Genomic DNA, 21,123 nt, shown 5'->3' on the forward strand with positions numbered 1-21,123 from the left:
TTTAGTTTAAGTAAGTCCCATTTGTTGATTCTTGTTACTAATTTTTGTGCTATGGGTATCCTATTAAGGAATTTGGAGCCCGACCCCACAATATGTAGATCGGAGCCAACCTTTTCATCTATCAGACGCATAGTCTCTGATTTGATATCAAGGTCCTTGATCCATTTTGAGTTAACTTTTGTGCATGGCGAGAGGAGGGGATTCAGTTTCATTTTGTTGCATATGGATTTCCAGTTTTCCCAGCACCATTTGTTGAAGATGCTATCCTTCCTCCATTGCATGCTTTTAGCCCCTTTATCGAATATAAGATAGTTGTAATTTTGTGGATTGGTTTCTGTGTTCTCTATTCTATACCATTGGTCCACCCGCCTGTTTTGGTACCAGTACCATGCTGTTTTTGTTACTATTGCTTTGTAGTACAGTTTGAAATCTGGTATCGATACACCTCCTGATTCACACTTCCTGCTTAGAATTGCTTTTGCTATTCTGGGTCTTTTATTTTTCCATATGAATTTCATGATTGCTTTATCTATTTCTACAAGAAATGCCGTTGGGATTTTGATTAGCATTGCATTGAACCTATAGAGAACTTTTGGTAATATTGCCATTTTGATGATGTTAGTTCTGCCTATCCATGAACAGGGTGTATTTTTCCATCTTCTAAGATCTTCTATTTCTCTCTTTAGGGTTCTGTAGTTTTCATTGTATAAATCTTTCACCTCTTTTGTTAGGTTGATTCCCAAGTATTTTATTTTTTTTGAGGATATTGTGAATGGGGTAGATTTCCTCATTTCCAGTTCAGAAGATTTGTCACTGATATACAGGAATGCCTTTGATTTATGCGTGTTGATTTTATATCCTGCCACTTTGCTGAATTCATTAATTAGCTCTAGTAGTTTCTTTGTAGACCCTTTTGTGTCTTCTAGGTATAGGATCATATCATCCGCAAATAGTGATAATTTAAGTTCTTCTTTTCCTATTTTTATGCCTTTAATTTCTTTCGTCTGTCTAATTGCTCTGGCCAGTGTTTCGAGAACTATATTGAATAGAAGTGGTGAGAGAGGGCATCCTTGTCTTGTTCCAGATTTTAGAGGGATTAGCTTTTAAACAGCCACAGAAAAAGGGAAACCTGTTATATAATGTGTTTCCTTGCTGTCTGATAACAGGAAATCAGCAAGTGTGTTCCCCTGAACTTAGAATCAGATGATTAGGGTCTTAATTTCATTGGTCATCTAACTGCTGTGTAACTGTGTGTAAAAAATTCACCCTTTAGAGGCTTGGTTTATCTAAATGCAATATTTCTTATACTTTTAGAACTTTTTTAAAAAATTAAAGAAATAATGTACCCTAATATAAGCTATTTAAATATGTTACCATTGTTCTAATTTTAATTTTAAAAATGTTCTTGGGATTAGATTTCTAGTTTCAGTTTTTAAAGTAGAAAAAAATGTCCAAAGAGTTAAAAATAGTTTTATTTTACCAATTTATCAGTTTCTATAGCTGAAGAGTACAGTGATTACAACCAATATAAATCAATGATGTTTAGTAAATTGGTTAATGACTGATGTCTTTTTTAAGAAAAATATTTATTTTTTAGTTGTAGTTGGACACAAAACCTTTATTTTACTTATTTTTATGTGATCTGAGGATTGAACCCAGGGCCTCACACTTGCTAGGCGAGTGCTCTACCGCTGAGCTACAACCCCAGTCCAATGGCTGATATTTATGAAAAAAAAAAAAAAAAAAACAAATTATATATAAACACCTAACCAATAATTTCAACTACAAAAGGTAGTATGTTATCCTTTTAAATACAGACTGGATACTTTAGAAAACTACCATATATATTCTTATCTCAAGTCTATTTAAAATTCAACACACACACATAAATGGAGAGAGAGAAGTGGATGGATGAATGGATGGATAGATAAATTATCAACCTTTAAGGCAGAAAGTACAATCTTCTGGCTAATCTATCACTACTTATTCTTTCAACAAATATTTGTTTATTTATTTTGTAGTACTGGGGTTTGAACCCTAGTACTGGGGTTTGCTAGGCAAACTCTGTATAACTGAGCTACAGACCCAGCCCCCCAACGTCTTTTAATTTTAATTTTGAGACAGGGTCTCACTAAGTTGATCAGGTTGGCCTCAAACTTGTAGTCCTTCTGCCTCATCCTCCAGAGTAGGAGGATTAAAGGGGTACACCACCATGCCAGACCCAATGAACATTTCATACCTGAAACATGCCTGGGAGCTCACCTAGACCATACTTAGGTCCAGGAATAACACCGAAAAATCCATCCTTCTGGGGCCAACAGTGGTCTGCCCAAACCATCTTTCCTGTCTTTACCATTAAGGTAATCTTCTGCTCTAACCAGGCTGGTCGAAACATACCCTTGGCAGTCTCTCCTCTGTGTGTTGGTTCCCTTCCTCTCTCACTAGCCAGATATTTTTCATTCTTGAATTTCCAGTTTGGATATCATATCCTATGAAGCATCCCTCTTCACATCAGTTTAATAGTATAACAACAACAAATGGCAACTATCATTCACTGTGTATCCTTTTTTGTGGACAAAACCTCATCTACAATATTATCTCAATTAGCTAAGAAAAAGAAAAAAAATTGGAAGATCCAGAGGGTGCCTATGAGTGTGGGATTATGAACAAATTCAAAAACTCTACCTTCTTTTGTACTTTTTATAATTTCTATAATTGGCATACATTATCTTTGAATTTAGATTCCTTTTTTCAGTACTGGGGATTGAATCCAGGTCCTCATGCATGCTAGGCAAGTGCTCTACTACCAAGCTATGCCCTCAGTCTAGAAATTATTATTATTATTGAATATCTTTAATTCTTTTTTTTTTTATGTGGTGCTGAGGATCGAACCCAGGGCCTTGTACATGCTAAGCGAGTGCTCAACTGAGCCACAACCCCAGCCTTAGAAATTATTTTTTTAAATGTTAATCTTTTCCTCATGCTCTTCCTCCCTATTCTGTTCTCAGTTGCTCTCTTTATATCAAAGAAGACATTTGGCATTTGTTTTTTAAGGATTGGCTAGCTTCGCTTAGCATTATCTGCTCTAATGCCATCCATTTCCAAGCAAATTCCATGATTTTGTCATTTTTTAGTGCTACGTAATACTCCATTGTGTATAAATGCCACATTTTTTTTTTTTATCCATTCATCTACTGAAGGACATCTAGGTTGGTTCCACAGTCTAGCTATTGTGAATTGTGCCGCTATGATCATTGATGTGGCAGTATCCCTATAGTACGCTCTTTTAAGATCCTCAGGGAATAGTCAGAGAAGGGCGATAGCTGGGTCAAATGGTGGATCCATTCCCAGCTTTCCCAGGAATCTCCATACTGCTTTCCAAATTGGCCTCACCAATTTGCAGTCCCACCAGCAATGTACAAGTGTACCCTTTTCCCCACATCCTCGCCAGAGTGTGGGGAGAGAAAGGGAGAGAGAAGGGACATCATATGGAAATGGTAGGAGACCCTCAATGTTACACAAAATTACGTATAAGAGGTTGTGAGGGGAAAGGAAAGGGGGGTGAACAAGGGAGAGAATTGAACAACAGCAGATGAGGTAGAGAGGGAAGATGGTAGGGGAGGGGAGGGGGGAAGTAGGGGATAGGAAAGGTAGCAGAATACAACAGTCACTAATATGCCATTATGTAAAAATGTGTGTAACCGATGTGATTCTGCAATTTGTATTTGGGGTAAAAATGGGAGTTCATAACCCACTTGAGTCAAATGTATGAAAGATGATATATCATGAGCTTTGTAATGTTTTGAACAACCAATAAAAAAAGATTTTTTTAAGATGGACACAATATCTTTATTTACTTATTTTTATGTGGTGTTGGGGATTGAACCCAGTGCCTCACATGTGCAAGGCAAGTGCTTTACCACTGAGCCACCACCCCAGCCCCATTTATTACTTTTTTTTTTTTAAGGATACAGGATGCTACTAACACAAGGGTGAACATAACAGATTAATGGGACAGAATTCAGAGTTCAGAAATAAATTCTCACACTTTAATTTTGGCATGAGTGTCAAGATAATTGAATGGATAAAGAGTAGTAAGGAGTAGTCTTTTCAACAAGTGTTTCTGGTTCAACTGGGTATCTGCATGCAAAAGGAGAAACATCCCCTTTTTTACACCTATAAAGGTCAATTTGAACTGTCAATTTGATTGGATGAAGAGGTTTATGGGTGTGTCAGTGAGGGTGTGTCCAGGAATGATTGGCACATGGGATAGTCAACTGAAATGGAGACCCTCCCTGTGCATGGGCAGAGCTGTCCAATGACTTGAATGAAATAAAAGTTGAAAGAACAAGGAAGCAGCAATAGAGGCAAGTTGGATTCTTCTTGAATGGGTTCTTGATTGCTGTGGCTATCATCGGAGGATACTGGACTCTCATATCTTCACTCTTCTTGAATGGGTTCTTGACTCTCATATCTTTACTCTTCTTGAATGGGTTCTTGATTGCTGTGACTATCATCTGAGGATATTGGACTCTCATATCTTCACTCTTCCAAAGCAGACTCTGCCAGTGATTCTCCAGAAGCCTTGGGTCTTGGATTAAGGTAGCACCGCTGATCCCTCTAGTTCTAGCTACTGGTTCTTCCAGCAATCCAGCTTGCAGATGGCCACTGTGGACTATCCAGCTTCTGGTCCCCTAAGCCAACTAGTAAGTCCACTTTTTATAATTATACTTCTTGTGTATTCTGCTCTTCTAGAGAACCCTAATACAATACCATACATAAAAATCAATTCAAATCAACCACAGTCCTAAAAGTAGAGCTTAAAAACTACACAGAAAGCCTAAGAGTAATTATCTGTGACCTTGGCTAAATATTCTTAGATACAAAAGCACAAACAAGAAATGAAAAACAGGTGAAATTGGACATCATCAAAACTATAAACCTTTGTATTTCAATAAGTATGATCAAGAAAATTGAAAAGGGATGGGTTGTAGCTCAGTGGTAGAGTGCTTGCCTAGCATGCATGAGGCACTGGGTTCGATTCTCAGCACTGCATACAAACAAATAAACTAACAACTAAAAGAATTTTAAAAAATTGAAAAGATAACCTGAAGAATGGCAGAAAATAGTTCTAAATCATTTGTCTGAAAAGAGAACTTGTATCTAGAATGTATAGACACCTCTTTGAATTCAACAATAAAAACAATCCAATTTTAAAGTGGGTAAAAGGTCTGAGTAGCTATTTCTCCAAATAAGTAAATGTTTAGCTGAGTACTTCAGAAAATGCTCAGCATCTTAGCTATTGGAAAAAATTCAAATCTTTGAAATCACTTTCATTTAAATCTTCCATTTTATCATTCGTTGATTTCCTTTGAGTGATAAACTTACTTCACTCATTTTTGAAATAATTTTTTTGCCAAATAGAGGAATAAAGAAAGACTCTGAATGGGCATAGAGAGTCTTTTTAGGGCAATGAAAATGTCCTAAAATTGTGGAGGTAGATGCATTATTTGGTGATTATACTAAAAACCATTGAATTTGTACTCTGAATGGGTGAACTGTATGGTATATTAATTACATTGTAGTAAAGCTTTTTTTTTCTTTAAATTTTTTCAAACTGTAGCACTTTTTATAAAGAACTTCCAATACATTAATCGGCAAATTTTGTAGGCAGCAGGGAGAGGGGGCATTTTCACTATAATACATCCTTGGAATGTGTATTCTTGATTCCCATAAGAATTACAAAAATAAAAATGCATTTTCTCCCCATGTATCATATACATTGGACTATATGTTGAAGAAATACATTTCAATTTAAGCTGGTGGGTGTAAATTGGCATCGATCCCTTCCCTAAATAGCAGTGTGCTAAATAGTGTGGGCCCTAAGAGTGGCTAGGTTTTAGAGAAAGACCATGTCCTTGGCAAAATAAGGGTTGTTTTGCCAAGAGAAGCTACTTTTACGTCCTATGAAGACTTAAAATAGCTTACAAGATGGGGGTGGGGGGAGATAACAGAGCCAAAGTAAAGAGCTCACGAAATTCTCAGGTTTTACTCCTAATTCTACTTAACCCATAGAGTCAGGAGTTCAGCTATAAAATGTAGACTTGTCTGTGCCCTACCTCGCAGGATTATAAGGTCCAAATTTAAAAGAAAAGGAAATAATGTTAGTAGTGCTAGTGGGATATAACTGAGTTTGGCTTTAGAAGATTTGGTCATGAATTTTCTTTGATAATAGCTGAGTTGACCTAGGGAAATTAGCATTGGAACAGCTCAATTTCTTACCTCTTCTTATTTGTTACAGACCTATTCAACATACTTCAGAGTCTGAAATGAGCTTCATGCATAAAAGTATACCAAAGCCTTAAATGTAAGTCATCATTGTCATTTGTAAAGTATACCTTTCAAAGTATTAGCCCTGTGCTTTTAAGAAAGGAGTGAAGAGGCCCAACTTAAGAAAAGCCAAAGGCAGTAGGGAACAATCCTCTGGGAGCTGCCAGCTCTGACTTGCACTGGCAAGCATTACTGGAATTCAGATTGGCAGGTCTCTTATATAATGTTCCTACGTTTGGGGAACTGACACATGTGTCTTGGTTTATCAGACTATGAGCACTTGAGGGGGTTTATAGGAAATCTCAGGGTGGCTACATTCTCTAGGACAGCAGTTTTCAAACTTTTTTTTGTATGAAAATCCTTTTATACTCTTAAAAATTATTGAGGAACCCAAAGAGCTTTTGGTTTAGGCAGGTCAAATATATATATTAATATTTATCATGTTAGAATTAAAATTAAAAAACCTTAAATACTTATTAATCCATTTTCAAAAAACAATAGAAACCCACTACTTGTTAATACACATAATATTCTAATGAAAAACAAGCATATTTTCCAAAAAGAAATTTAGTGAGATAAATGACACTCTTTTATATTTTTGCAGTCTCTTTTGCAATGCCCAGGCTTAATAGAAAACAGCTGGAGTTTCATGTTTACTTCTGCATTCATTTTGTTACCATATGTTGTTTTGTAAGAAAATCTTGCTTATACAGATTATAGTTGGAAAAGAAAGGAAAATTTTTATAGACTTTTCAGATAATTGTGGATATTCTTCTTTGATACTACTCCCAAACTCATCAAGTAATAGACAGTTTTTATTGGTTAGCAGCAACGAGAGTATAAAACCCTATAAAAAACTTTCCACATCTAATACATTAAAATTCATTGGTCTACAAAATACATTCTACTGTCATGTATAACTAAAAAGAACAAATACAAAATAAAATAAAATCATTGGTCTTTCTTGCAATTCAAAAGAATCTTCACCCATCCATGATTTCACAACATCATATACTGGTCATTTGGAAGACACTGGCTCACTGAATTTGTGTGTATGTGTGTATAATCTGATATATTCTATTATAAAATATTTAAGAATCATATGTGTTTATATCACTACCAATATTTCCAAAAACATTTTTAAGAACTGGAAAGCTATCAATCTCATGGTGGCAAATGCAAATGTTCTGAAATTCTAAGTTTCACTTAAATCTTCAATTTTATCATCAGTTGATTTCCTTTGAATGACAGGTTCACTTCATTCACTTTTGAGAAAATGTTCTGCCATATGCCTTAGATGGAATACCCAGAGTTTGGCAGTCATTCTCTGAAGCAAAGGTAATGATGTCTCCATTAAAAGGCTATTATTCAGTCAGTAACTCAGAGGCTCAGAGCAAAGCAAGAGTGCTTTCTGCATACTTGCTTTTCACCACAAAGAATATTAAAAAGCTGGGCATCCCAGGGTCAATATTTAATATAATTAATAATTTTTACTGCTTCAATGTGGACCATCTTAAGTGAAAATGATTTTAAAAATATGAGTTGCAGTGTTACAGAAGATAAACACCACCAGTGATGTTGAGTGCCTCTACTTTGATTTATTCTAAGGGGCCAGTAATTTTTGTCAGTATCATTTTGTATTATCATGCAAATATCAATACAATGTAACAGGCAAAAATGTCTTAGTAATATTATAAAAATAACCCTGTCCTCTGGGACCTCCAGAGAACCAGGGGCAATTATATTTTTACTCTAAAGAGAAAAGGCAACCTTTGTCACTTAGCTTATGCACATTGGTATGCTCATGTGGAATACTCTGAAAATCTACTGTAAGTTCAGCTTTAACCTCAAAAAACACTTAGCTTCACTGCACCTGCTTGTTTCACTTTATTCAAGTGGTGAACTAACTTAATGCATGTACATATGGCCAATTCATCCTCAAATTAAAAAGGCATTCACAGTATGGCATGAACTGTAATAAGAACTATACATTTAAGACAAACCCATCACAGTTCTTCACATTATAAGATAAATCTCCTAGTTATTCTTCCTTATACAGAGCATCCTTGTTTTTTCTTTCAGGGCTGAAGATCGAATCCTAGCACACTTGTATGTGCTAGTCAAGTACTCTGCCATTGAATTAAGTCCCCTAATACTGGGGGCAACCTCAATGCATCTGAAAAAGGCTGTTTGGAATAAGTGGCAAAATTTTAAACTCTCACCAGCATAAATATGCCCTGATATTTACCATCTTAAAAAGCAAAATAAACATCTCCACAAAACTGATTAAAAAAAAATACCCCCTCCCCCAAATCTCCCTTTATTCCACAGTCCCATCCAGTTATGAAGTCATAACTGGACATAGTCGATTACTCCTTTATTCCAGAAACAAAAAAGTACTTGTCTTACTTTCCATATTATTACTCTTTGCTCATTTTCTCCCTAGCCAGCTAGTCATTCCTTGGTCTTTGCTGGTTTGTCCTCCTTCTTTCAGCTTCTATATGTGACTTCGTGAGGCTAAATTCCACTATATGTATCCCTCTGTATGTCTCTCTCTCTCTTCAGCTCTGCATTCTACCCCTGGTTAACCTTGTTTGATTCCATGGATTTAAATAAGATCTTAGGTTGATGACTCCCAAATTTCTAACTCTAGTACTGACCTACTCCAGGATCCTTATATTCTGTTGTTCACTTAATGATTCTATTTATTTCTAAAAGTCAACTCAGTTTAACAATTCCAAATCAGATCTTTTGATGTCCTCTTCCCCAGTTCCATCTTCTGGAACTCATCTCAATAAACACAATCATCCAGTTGCTCATATATAAAACAGAAATCATTTTTTGATAATTCCTTTCTCTGTCATCTCCCATATTCAATCCATTTGCTCATCTCCCATGATATATTTCAAATCTGCTTATTTCTCTCCATCTCTACCTCTACCATCCTGGTCCACATCTCCACCAACCCTCCTCTTATCTTCTGAAATTGCCTCCTCATTAGTAACTTCAATTAAATTGTAGTTGCCTGCAATCCACTACAGCAACTAGAGTGATCTGAAGACCCAAATCAAATCATTCCTCTCTGAAAATTTAAATCATTCATTCAATAGTTTCATTTGTATTTAGAATAAAATTAAAATTCTTTCCCTGATCTCTAAGGCTGTGGATGATATATGCTGCCTGCCTACCTTAGCCTCTCAATTACAATTAAGTTCATAAATCTGCTGTGTCTTGACAAGATCTTATCTACTTCAAGGACTTTGCCCTTGCATTTCCAGTGGCCTCAGGGAACTTTCTATTCCCTAGCTCTTCACATGGCTGGTTCCTTGTCATGTTCAACAGTCAATTCCTCAATAAGGCTTATTTGACAACTTTATCTAAAGTAGGTCTGTCTTCAGACCTATATTCAATTAATTTCTACTGCAGGACTTATGGCAATCTAAAATAATTTTCATTATTTAGTGTTTTTCCAGTTAAATTATATGTTTAATAAGTCACGGATAATAGCTTAATTGAAACATAATTCACATACCATACAATTTACCCATCGAATGTATATAATTCAGTGGCTTTTGGTATATTACAAAAATCATGGTAAAATAGATAATACTAAATTTATTATTTTAACCATTTATTATTGACTATTTAAACCATTTTAGTGGCATTAATCACATTCTCTATGTTATGCAACATCATCACCATATATTTCTTAAACTTTTTCATCACTTCAAACTCAATAAACATTAAGCAATGGTTCTCCCACTTGCTCCTTCTCCCAGTACTCCAATCTACTTGTCTGTATGCTCTTGTCTTCTCTAGATATTTCATGTAAGTGGAATCATATAATACTTGTCTCTTTGCACCTAGCTTATCAGTGAGGCACGCATCTGGGATCTTGTGTGTCTTACAACCTAATTAGGCATACACAGCTAGCTTATAGTACATGCTCAATAAACAAAAAACAATTTTAAGCAAGTTACTTAACTGTTTAAAAATGTATTTTTATTACATATATTTAAGACACAGCACAATGTTTTGATGTACATATGTAAAGACATACACAATACAATTGTTACAACAAATTACATACTTGTCACTTTCCAGTTAACTTTTCTGGTATGGTGACAACACCTAAAATCTACTTTTACTAAATTGTAAAAATACAATATTATTGACTATAAGTCTCATGAAGTATATTAATGCCTCTGTTCTTAAGGAACTATCTGGGAATGTCATCTTCTTTGAACTACACATTTAGGATGGAAATATATACAACAATAAAGCATGTAAAAGTAAGGAAATTTTTTTGCCGAGCCTGTTAGATTATAGTGACAGAGGTCAAAGCCATATTTGTCTTCAAATTCTTTTAACATTATCTGTTCTTTATCTCTACAGGGTGATGATAAGGATCATACAGAGCCATATGCATATTCCTTACTAACTATGAGGAAAAAGGATTATAATTTTTGTTATACTACTTTTTATGCTCTGGGAATTAAAAGCAAACTATTGTTCTATATTAAATTCTAATACAATATACTTAAAAGCTTACTGACAATTATGGTAGTACCTCATTTCTGAATCAATGCTAATTATGCCATGTCTGAGTTTTGACAGGATCATTTCTATACTATTACAATGTCAACCAATAAGGAAGGCTATTTCCAAATGAAGGGGCTGGCACATTAGTGAATGGTGCTCAAAACAAGGCATTTGCTTGACTCACTTTCAATATCTGATCCAGCACATATACACATACCTTCAGTCAGCAGTGACATGAAGAAGGCAAGCAGGCCTGATCAATGCTCCCTGCTCTTTAAACAACACTTGAGGATTTCTACTTGAAGGCCTGTCTTTCCAAGCCTGTGCTTTCAAAACATGGGCTGGACTGATCCCAAATACTGAAGTAACAAATATTACTAAATTCTGTCATTTCCTCTACCAAAAAGTGATTTTACTACTACTTCTGGTTGTGATGAAAGGCCCTATTGACTATTCAAATCCTCGACCAAGTTATGGATGCAGTATTAAATGACTTCACTCCTTTTTCTCTGGCACTTTAACACATGCCAATGCTTTCATCCACCTCCACTAACGTGGCTTATAAATTACTTAGGTGGGGCCATTTTAATAGTATGATTTGTTCACATCTCTAGAGATGAGGTACAAATGAAACTGGCTGAGAAGACAAACTCCCCTTTGACAACACACATTAGTATACATAAATAGACCTTCAAAAGCTGGAAATATCTTATTGCTGTAACACTTGGTTAGGAGTCACAATAATTAATGGTTCTTTGATTTGTTACAAATCAAAATGTGAAAAAGTGGTGGTAGTAAAGTTAAAGACAAAAAAAAAAGAAGCCTTCCTCAAGGTCACAAATTTGAAAGATCACATGTTTGACAGAAGTTTCCATCCAAATATTTAAATTGGAAGTTTACTGTCCCCTCCTTTTAAAACTGCCACAGTGGTGGTAAAAAGATACTTGCTTCCCATGATGCAGAGTGGCTGATCTATTGATCTTAACACCCTCACATTCAACTCTCTCAATTTACAAAAAGAATGGAGAGGATTCTAGAAAGTTTCTAGAAACAATCCAGTTTTTAAACAGATGTATAAAACTTGTTGAGCATATCTGTGGCTTTGGTCTAGTTAAGGAGAAAGTCAAGAGACTACTTGGGAAGTTCTTCCAAGTGAGATCAAACAGTCACTAGAGCCATGAGTCTGGTATGCAGGGCTCACTTCCTGTTTCCCATTGCAAATAGACTCCATTTGGTCTTGCTCCCAAAGCAAGCTGGGCTATTCTTAGCTCCTCTCTATACCATTCTTTGCATTCCTACTAGGCCCTGAGAAGAAAGAAGGGTGTAGTTGCATGTGTATGTATGTCTGCATGTGTGCATGCATATGTGCGTGTTTGAAGCTGGGATTTATGAGGAAATCCAAGCATTTTGGTAGGGGTGAGTTTCACCTGGAAGCTTCTGACAACCTTTCAACCTTAGGACAAGGACCTCAGGGCACAGAGCAAGAAATGGAAAACAGGGCAGAAAAAAACTTCTGAACTCAAACAGAACTTAGTTCTACTAAAGAACACCGATTTTGCTCCCAGACTCTGCACCCTGTTGCATCCAAGTGCTCTTTCCACCTACTGACTTCACTGGAGGTGCCGCCTAATTGACTTACTAATTTACTTCATCTTCCTTAGTGCCGTCTTCTTTAGCAGTTTGTCAAAGCACTGCCTTTTCCATGGTATGACACCACTGTGATCAGCACAGCTAGACAGTCTTGACATTAAAGTCCTGCTCTTTGACTGAAATACTTATCTGCCAAAAATGGAGGAAAGGAAAGCATCTTGTGGGAAGAACAGCACATGAAAAGGTGAGTCATGGGCCAGAGACTGTACAAGATTGTGTGGCTGGAGGGAGGAACATGAGTGAGAGGGAAAGTAACAGTAAAAGCAGTGTGACTGAAGGGACACTGAGTATGGGTTATGAAGCAAATGATTTTAATTGGATTACAAACTAGAAATTTGATCCAATTTCAAGAGGACAGCAATCTTAATAAAAACCAGATTTAAAAAATGAACATTAAATTAAGGTTGGTTGAGGGAAGAAAGGCATCATATAGAGGTATAATTCTAGGTTTATCAGACATGAACAAGGAAATTGTTCAGTAAGATTCTAGATTTATATGGATAAAAGATAACTCCAGCTCACAGAAGCAAAAGCATCACAAATTTTATTATTTCCACAAAACTGAAAGGTCTAAGGATATAGCTGATAATATCTCTAAATAACAGCTAGGCTGAGGGTATACATCCATGTGACAGTCCAACTGGAAGGATGTCCGAATGAGAACAAAGCACTGAAACTGGTCTTTCTTGACTACTAGAAAATTTATGGAACATCCACCTCTTGAAGTACAGCCAAGTGTACTAAAGAAATGCTACGTATTTCTTTCAGAAAAAATACAAACTCAGGCATCTGATAGTCTCACTGTGGTATGTGGAAAGACATTTTCAAGTGAGTTACAAACTCACGTGCTGTTGAAAGAGCCACAGAAATCCAAGATGGGTTGGAAGGAACATATGCTGGGTCTTTTCCTTTGGGTCCTGGATAATGAATATGACATGGTATGACACAACAAGACCATTAAGGACTTGCCAAAGGCACTAAACTTTTACTCCATAAACAAGAAAGCAAAATGAGTCCCTAGAAGTGGTCTAAGAAAGCTATTACCAATCAAGCTGCAGACCAGGAAATTATAAAGTCCACACATTCAAGTACAAGTCCACCATCAAGTAAGATCATAGAAAAGGGCTTCTGAGTTTAGCAGGATTCCAACTGGTACCCATTGATTCTGTGTCTTCATTACAAAGGCACAGAATAAGACTGTGGCCAAAAAAGAAATTGGCATTACTAATGTAACAGGTTAATTAAAAAGGGTCAATCACAATACTTAGTTATAAAGAGAGTTAACAATCCAAAGCAGTCAGAAAGGAGAGAATAAGAATGGCTTACCTGTGCTATATTTTTGTTCAGAAGATAGACACCATAATCAAATTGTAACTTCTCTCCTCCTTTTGGATACAGTGGAAACCTAAGAAAAGTAAAGAAATTGTAAAGATAAGAATTTTCCAAAACTAAGTAAATACAACTTCCTAGTTGTTGACAGAGGCTGAAGTTACTTAGATGTAGCATAAATATCTCAAGATTGTATTAAATCACTTAGGTACATTCACTGCCATCTACTAATACCTTCATAATAATAGTCAACTCAGAATAATGGCTTTCTTACAAAGGAAAAACTAAAAAGGTCACCAAACAAAGCACTAATGTATTAAGAAAGTGACCGTCTAACTTCAAGGAGTTGAAGCCACCAGCTTCTACCAAATGCCATAAGCTTGCTACCCTGAAGACTTAGATCCTAGAATTTCTTTCCTCTAATACCTTGGACCTGACATCTCAACTTTTACTAAATAGTAGAGGAAAATTAAGGGAAAAATCACACTTAAAAGCAAAAATTCATCACATTTACAGTGAAGGCTACTAGGATACAACTTCTCCAGAGCAATGCACTCATGCCATAAAACTTTCAGAAATGACTTCACCGTTTAAAAAAAAAAAAAAAAAAAATATATATATATATATATATAGATAGATAGATAGATAGTAGATGGACACAATATCTTTATTTTATTTTTATATGGTGCTGAAATTGAACCCAGTGCCTCACACGTGCTAGGCAAGCGCTCTAACACTGAGTCCCAGCCCCACTCCATGACTTCACCTTTTGACCTGCCTCACTGAAGTAACGAAGGGATGAAATCTGGATCTTCATAAAGATAAGAAGTTAGTTTAGGAAATAAGTTTTCCTCACTATTTCCCTTTCCCCACCCCTGCAAATGAAGAAGAAATGGTTGGTATACACCTATATTCATTTTTAAGATGTGTATAGACACATTTTTTAAAGTTATTGTTACGCTGTGACTATACATATTGGTGGGATTCACTGTGACATATTTGTTCATGCACATAATATAATTTGATCAATTTCTTTCCCCAGTACCTCCCCTTTCTCCTTCCTCTATATTCTCCTTTTCAACTCTACTGGTCTCCCTTCTATCTACATGAGGTCTTTTTAAAATTTCTCTCTAACTTCTCCATATTACAGAGAAAATATGACCCTTGACTTTCTGAGTCTGGTTTCTTTTGCTCAAAGTACTCTGTACTTCCATTCATTTCATGCAAATGACAAAATTTCATTCTTTATACTGAATAAAATTCCATTTTTTTTGTGTATGTGTGTGTGTATGGAAGGAACATATGCTTGGTCAGTCCTGACATTAAAGTCCTGTTTAATTATATGTATACACCACAGTTTCTTTATCCATTCATCTGTTACAGACATCTAGGCTGGTTTCATAATTTGGCTATTGTGAATTTTGTTGCTATAAACATGGGTTTGCATGTATTGTTACAGTATTAATTCTTTTGGAAAAATACCAATGAATAGTACAGCTGGGTCACATGATGATTCCATTTGTGGCCTTATGAGGAACCTCCACTATGGTTTCCATAGTGATTATACTAATTTACAATCCTATCAACAGTGAATAAGTATTTTCCCAACATTCTTATCAGTATTCATTATTACTTGTGTCCTTTTAAAAAAAGGTTTTTATATGTTCTTTTTAGTTATATATGACAGTAGAATATATTTTGACGTATCAATTACTTGTATTCTTGATGATTTGCATTTCTCAGATTCCTAACAATACTGAACAGTTTTTCATGTTTTGTTGGCCACTTGTATTTCTTCTTTTGAGAAATGTGTATTTAATTATTATTCAGGTTACTTCTTTTAGTGTTGTTTTTGAGTTCTTTATATATCCTGGATATTAATTTTCTGTCAGAAGAGTAACTGGCAATGGTTTTTCTATAGACTCTCTTCACACTCTTTTTTTCTTTGCTGTGGTTGCACACACCTATATTCTAATCAATTTTTTTTCTAATTTTTAAGATCAAGCATTAAGTTTTATAAAATGAAACAGATTTCTCTATTAACAGGCCAATCATACTTACACAGTATCACAAAGAAAACATTTGTTCCCTTAGATTTGCAATATGATTACTCTCACAAATAAAATAATCCTATTGAAATCGTAGATGACAATTAGCAGATATTCTTAATTTTAAATGTCTCAATTGCCTGAGGAAAGGAAACATTCTATAAGGCCTGGAGGGTAGGATTTTGAGGGAAAATAAAAGAGAATTTAAAAGCTTTATATTAAATCCTTAGAAGTTGACATTTTATAGTATCCAAAAGGTGTATTTGTTGTGCTATAAAATTACAAGAATTGGGCAATAATTAAAGGCATGAACTTCAGACACTCATTAAGAAGATATAGCTTTGTCTTTAAGTGAAACAGTAGAAAATAAATTAAACATGTGGTTTGGCCCCAAACTGAGATGAATAAAAATGACAGAAAGCAAATTCAGGATAAGCAAAATGCAACACCAGGTTTTTGCAAGGTGTCTGGGAATCATTCAAACTCATATCGGGTAGCGTGGACAGAAACTACATGTTTGCAAAGACATAACAACAGGGGAAGTTCAAGGTATCCAATGGAGTCTCAAAACTTCCCAGTGTTCTGTACTGTATAGTTGTTATTCTATAAGACATCACAAGTAGCCTGTCAGAACAGTGCTCCAAACCCAAAGTTATCCTCATTTTCCATTATAAATCCAGAAGCTGTTTCACACATTGAAAGGGTAAATTGAGATCAGCACACACTGAAAACTGAACCTCTACATATACTAATAAATTTATTTTACATTTGACTTTATTATACTTCACTGGAACTTCTTTATATAAAGAGCCTCAAGTTATAAGTGTAACATTAAAACAAATTTGAAGAGTGATTAGAGCCAAAGGTTCAAATAGGCTGCTAAGAGAAGACCAAATATTAGGATGGAGTTCACATTTTATGATGTTTTTAGATTCTTAATGGGCCCCTTTGAATTGAGCAACTTAATTGTAACTATCACATATTCATCTTTCTTTCCAAAAATACATGGATTCATAGATTAAGCAATATGGAAAAACAGAATTCATTTTAAAGGATAAAACCCATCACTATCAGGACACAAGAAACAAATAAAAGCATTTTATTTCAACTCTAGAAAAAGAATTACATTAGCAAACTTGAGAAAGTTTAAATAACAATGTGGTCATATAAGTACAACTAGAAAAATGTCCTTAACACAAAAACAGGACTCATTAAAGGAGAGTATTACATTAACTGAAGAATGACTATATAGTTCCTATTAATACATGCAATATAACTTATTAATATTATACCCAAATGGCCAATATTGTTACTTTTCAAATTAAATTAAATTTCCAAATTATTTAAAAGTTCACTGACTGGACATGGCAAAAATTATGAAGTAGAAAGCAATAAATAAATTATATGAGTGAAAGAAATCCATCTGAGGCTTTCACTGTACCTGATGCCTGGTGGGGAGGAGGTTGCAGACCCCCAAACACAATTATTGGAGCCCAGCTGGATCTATCCCTTTTAAAAAATATTTTATTTAGACACAGGGTCTCACTGAGTTGCTTAGGGCCTTGCAAAGTTGCTGAGGTTGAACTCCCAATCCTCCTGCCTCAGCCTCCGGAGCTGCTGGGATTACAGAAGTGCACCACTGTGTCCAGCTACTATAATCATCTACTATAAGTCATCTTATCCTTATGGACTACCAAATTGGCCTAGGTCAGTTTACAACTCTTTCTTTTTCTAGTCAATCTCAGTTTCTAATTTTACACTTACTGTGTGGTTATTTAGTTAATATACGCCAACCTTAGTATACTGTTGGCTCCAACAGGACAGAAACAGGTTTTACTTTGTTCCTCTTTTACCCCGCTGGTTCTGTCTAGCACTGTTACTAATAGATAATAATATTTTTTAATTAAAAAATAGATTCTAGCCTGGTGCTGTGGTACATGCCTATAATCCCAGAGGCTTGGGAGGCTGAGGCAGGAGGATCATGAGTTCAAAGCCAGCCTCAGCAACTTAGTGAGGCCTTAAGCAACTCAGCAAGACCCTGTCTCTAAATAAAATATAAAAAGGACTAAGGAAATGACTCCGTGATTAAGCACACCTGGGTTCAATCCCTGGTGCAAAAAATAAAAAAGAGAGAGAAAGATTATGTGTAAAAAAGATTTGGAGTGCTTTAGTATATAGCAATTCAATAGGAGTAAAGAACTGTGATGTGACAATCAAAAAAGCTAATGTGATCCCAGGCTTCATTAACAGAAGCAGAGTTTTGTAACAGTGTTACTATTACTTAGAAGAAACTGATCTGCCTTGGTTACCTACATGGTAATGGAAGAGACATGACCTCATTATTAGGTCTTCAAGGATAAATGCAGTATTCCTTCCATTTCCTGAGTCCTTTAGAGAATGGGGAAATGGGAGCCATATATTTTCTTTTGCCCAGACTAATTTTTTAATAACAACTTTTCTCTTTTACTTACTCAAGGCTACAGTGACAATTTTTACTCACCTTGTTTTTTTTATATATGTAGTGATTTATCAAGTTGACAAACCATTTTCCTTCTGAAACACTCTTGTCTCTTCATGCCCATTGCCTCTCTGGATAATTCTTTCTTGTGGGAGGTTTCCTACACACTATAGGATGTTTAGCAGGGCTAGCATCCCTGTCTACTAAAAGCCAGTAGTATCCTACTCCCAACTGTGATAACCAAAAATGTTTCCAGACATTGTCAGATGTTGCCCGAGAGGGAGGGGAAGGGTGATAAAATTGTCTTCAGTTGAAAACAACCGTCTAAACTCTTACCAATTTGATTATTATAACATCTTTCTAGCCAGCACCTTTAAGCTGGTTCACTATCCATTATCACTGTCAGATTGATTTGAAGCAGTCTAGTAGGTTTTTAAAAATTAAGTTATGAGGGCTGGGTTTGTAGCTCAGTGGTAGAGCACTTGCCTAGGATGTTTGAGGCACTGGCTTTGATTCTCAGTACCACATATAAATAAATAAAATAAAGGTTCATCAACTAGGAAAAAAAATTAGAAAAAAAATTAAATCACAACAGAAAAGACCAAGTTTTTCTACTCTCAGATCCATCTTGTGACATGAACTTGGATAAATCATAACTAACACTCAGTTCTCAAACTGTAAAGTAGGACATCATCTTTCCCGCTTCCTTCACAAATATCTTGTGAGGATAGAACAACATAAAAGACTGAGAAAGTGCATTGATACTGCAGAGCATGATAAAAACATGAATTATTTTCTCTCTAATGAGACTTCTTATCATGTCAACTTTTCAGCCCTACTTTCTAATCAGTTATTGTTTTAAATTACAAATCCTCTGCCAAGCTTTCAAGGCCTAAGTGATCTGATCTGTTTGCCCGATTTGTCTGCCATCTTTAGCCCTAGTGTTTTCTTCAGTTTCATGATCAGACCAAGCTCATTTTTCTTTCTCTGCCTTTGCTGACTTCCTGGAGATGCCCATCTTTCTTTCTCCCTTCTAAGTACTATACCAGCCTTTATAAGATCTAGCTCAAGTCTACATATTCCTTTTAAAAATTCCTTGACCACTCTAGGCTTCACTGATTCTCCATTGACCTTCATGTTTCCTAATACCTAGTGACTGGCTGCTAGTCATTTTCTTATTTGCTCGTTTGGTACAATTTTTTTATTTTGGCTGCTTCACACTTTATTGGAGTGCTGTGTCACACTTAAAAAAGTAACCAAAGGGGCTGGGGATGTGGTTCAAGTGGTAGCGCGCTCGCCTGGCATGCGTATGGTCTGGGTTTGATCCTCAGCACCACATACAAACAAAGATGTGTGTCTGCCGAAAACTGAAAAAAAAAAAAATTTAAAAAAAAAATCTCTCTCTCTCTCTTTAAAAAAAAAAAAAGTAATCAAAATAAAAGTGGACTATCAGTCAAAGAACATAAAACTCACTTTGAAAGACATTTTTCAATGTTTGTTTCCCAAAAACGTCCCCCTGAAACAACTACAGTAAATTATGAGTCAACTCTGGTATGTTTGGAGATTCAGAAATTAGGATAGATTGTTATATTAATGCCTACTGGATTCCTCCACTTAGGAAATTTAGAAGACCACTTCTGTACCTGGTGAGATGATCTATTAATTTGAAGCAACCAGATCTTAGCTGGCTTTGCTAAATCTTAAAGCTGCATGGACTCCATAAAGAAGCAATTAAAGAAATAGACAAACAAACCTCACTCAATCCTCCGATCCTGGGGTGGGGGGGTGGTGGGGGAGATAAGTACAAAAGTTTAGGAATGCAAAATGTGACCAGCATGCTGCTATGCCTCTCTCTAATCTTACCTGTGAGAGAGAAACCTGACCAAAGATCAATTACCAAATCAATCCAGACTAAACTGAATCTCCACACAGAATTATTTAGCATCAAGAGATAGTCAAACTAAAGAACCTGACACTAAAAATGAACCATGTTTTACTTTGTCAAGGAAAAAAAAAATCACTTTCCTCCTAAGCTGTGTAATGCCACTGAAATTTCAACCCTGACTCATTGCAAATTGACAATGGTGCAGAGAAACCATAAGGCTCACGGGCACACAAGAGGAGAAAGGCTGGCTGTGGGGGTTTCACTGGGGACTGTCAAAATATTAGAGCATCTGTTTCTGTGTTAAAAAAAAAATCATATTTATTAACCAGGCCAGAATGTACTCTTTAAAAAAAATAAGCCATTTAAAAAGAACATTTTCTAAGCCAGGTCCAAAAAAACCAAAGGTCAAATGTTTTCCCTGATATGTGGAAGCTAACCCACAATAAGTGGGGGAGAGGATAGATATTCAGTAGATTAGATAAAGGGGAAGGAAGTGAAGGAAGGGGGATAGGGAAAGGAAAGACAGTGGAATAAATTTGAAACAATTTTCCTATGTACATACATGAATATACCACAGTGAATCCCACCATCATGTACATCCATTAACAATGGGGTCATGGGCTGGGGTTGTAGCTTAGCAGTAAAGCACTTGCCTAGCACATGTGAGGCTCTGGGTTCGATTGTCAGCACCACATAAAAACAAATCAATAAAATAAAGATATTGTGCACAACTACAACAAAAAATAAATATTAAAAAAACACAATGGGGTCCTAACTAGAATAAGATATATTATGCTTGTACAATTATATAAAAATAAACTCTATTGTCATGTGTAATTAAAAAGAACCAATTAAAAAAAAAAAAAAAAGGACTAATCAGC

General features: G+C 35.6%; 1 protein-coding gene across 3 annotated transcripts in view; it reads right to left on the bottom strand.

Annotated features, from left to right (window-relative positions):
• Uvrag (UV radiation resistance associated) overlaps window positions 1–21,123 on the bottom strand; it is a 319,107-nt gene that overhangs the window by 58,938 nt on the left and 239,046 nt on the right. For 2 of the 3 annotated variants that reach the window (XM_076846616.1, XM_076846617.1), the window contains exon 13: window positions 13,849–13,927. In XM_076846616.1, coding sequence (XP_076702731.1) covers window positions 13,849–13,927 — 79 coding nt within the window. Of the gene's footprint in view, window positions 1–13,143; window positions 13,720–13,848; window positions 13,928–21,123 lie in introns of those variants that run through there. The other variant, XM_076846618.1, reaches the window with a different exon arrangement.

The sequence above is a fragment of the Callospermophilus lateralis genome, chromosome 2 (assembly GCF_048772815.1).
Source record: "Callospermophilus lateralis isolate mCalLat2 chromosome 2, mCalLat2.hap1, whole genome shotgun sequence".
NCBI lineage: Eukaryota > Metazoa > Chordata > Mammalia > Rodentia > Sciuridae > Callospermophilus > Callospermophilus lateralis.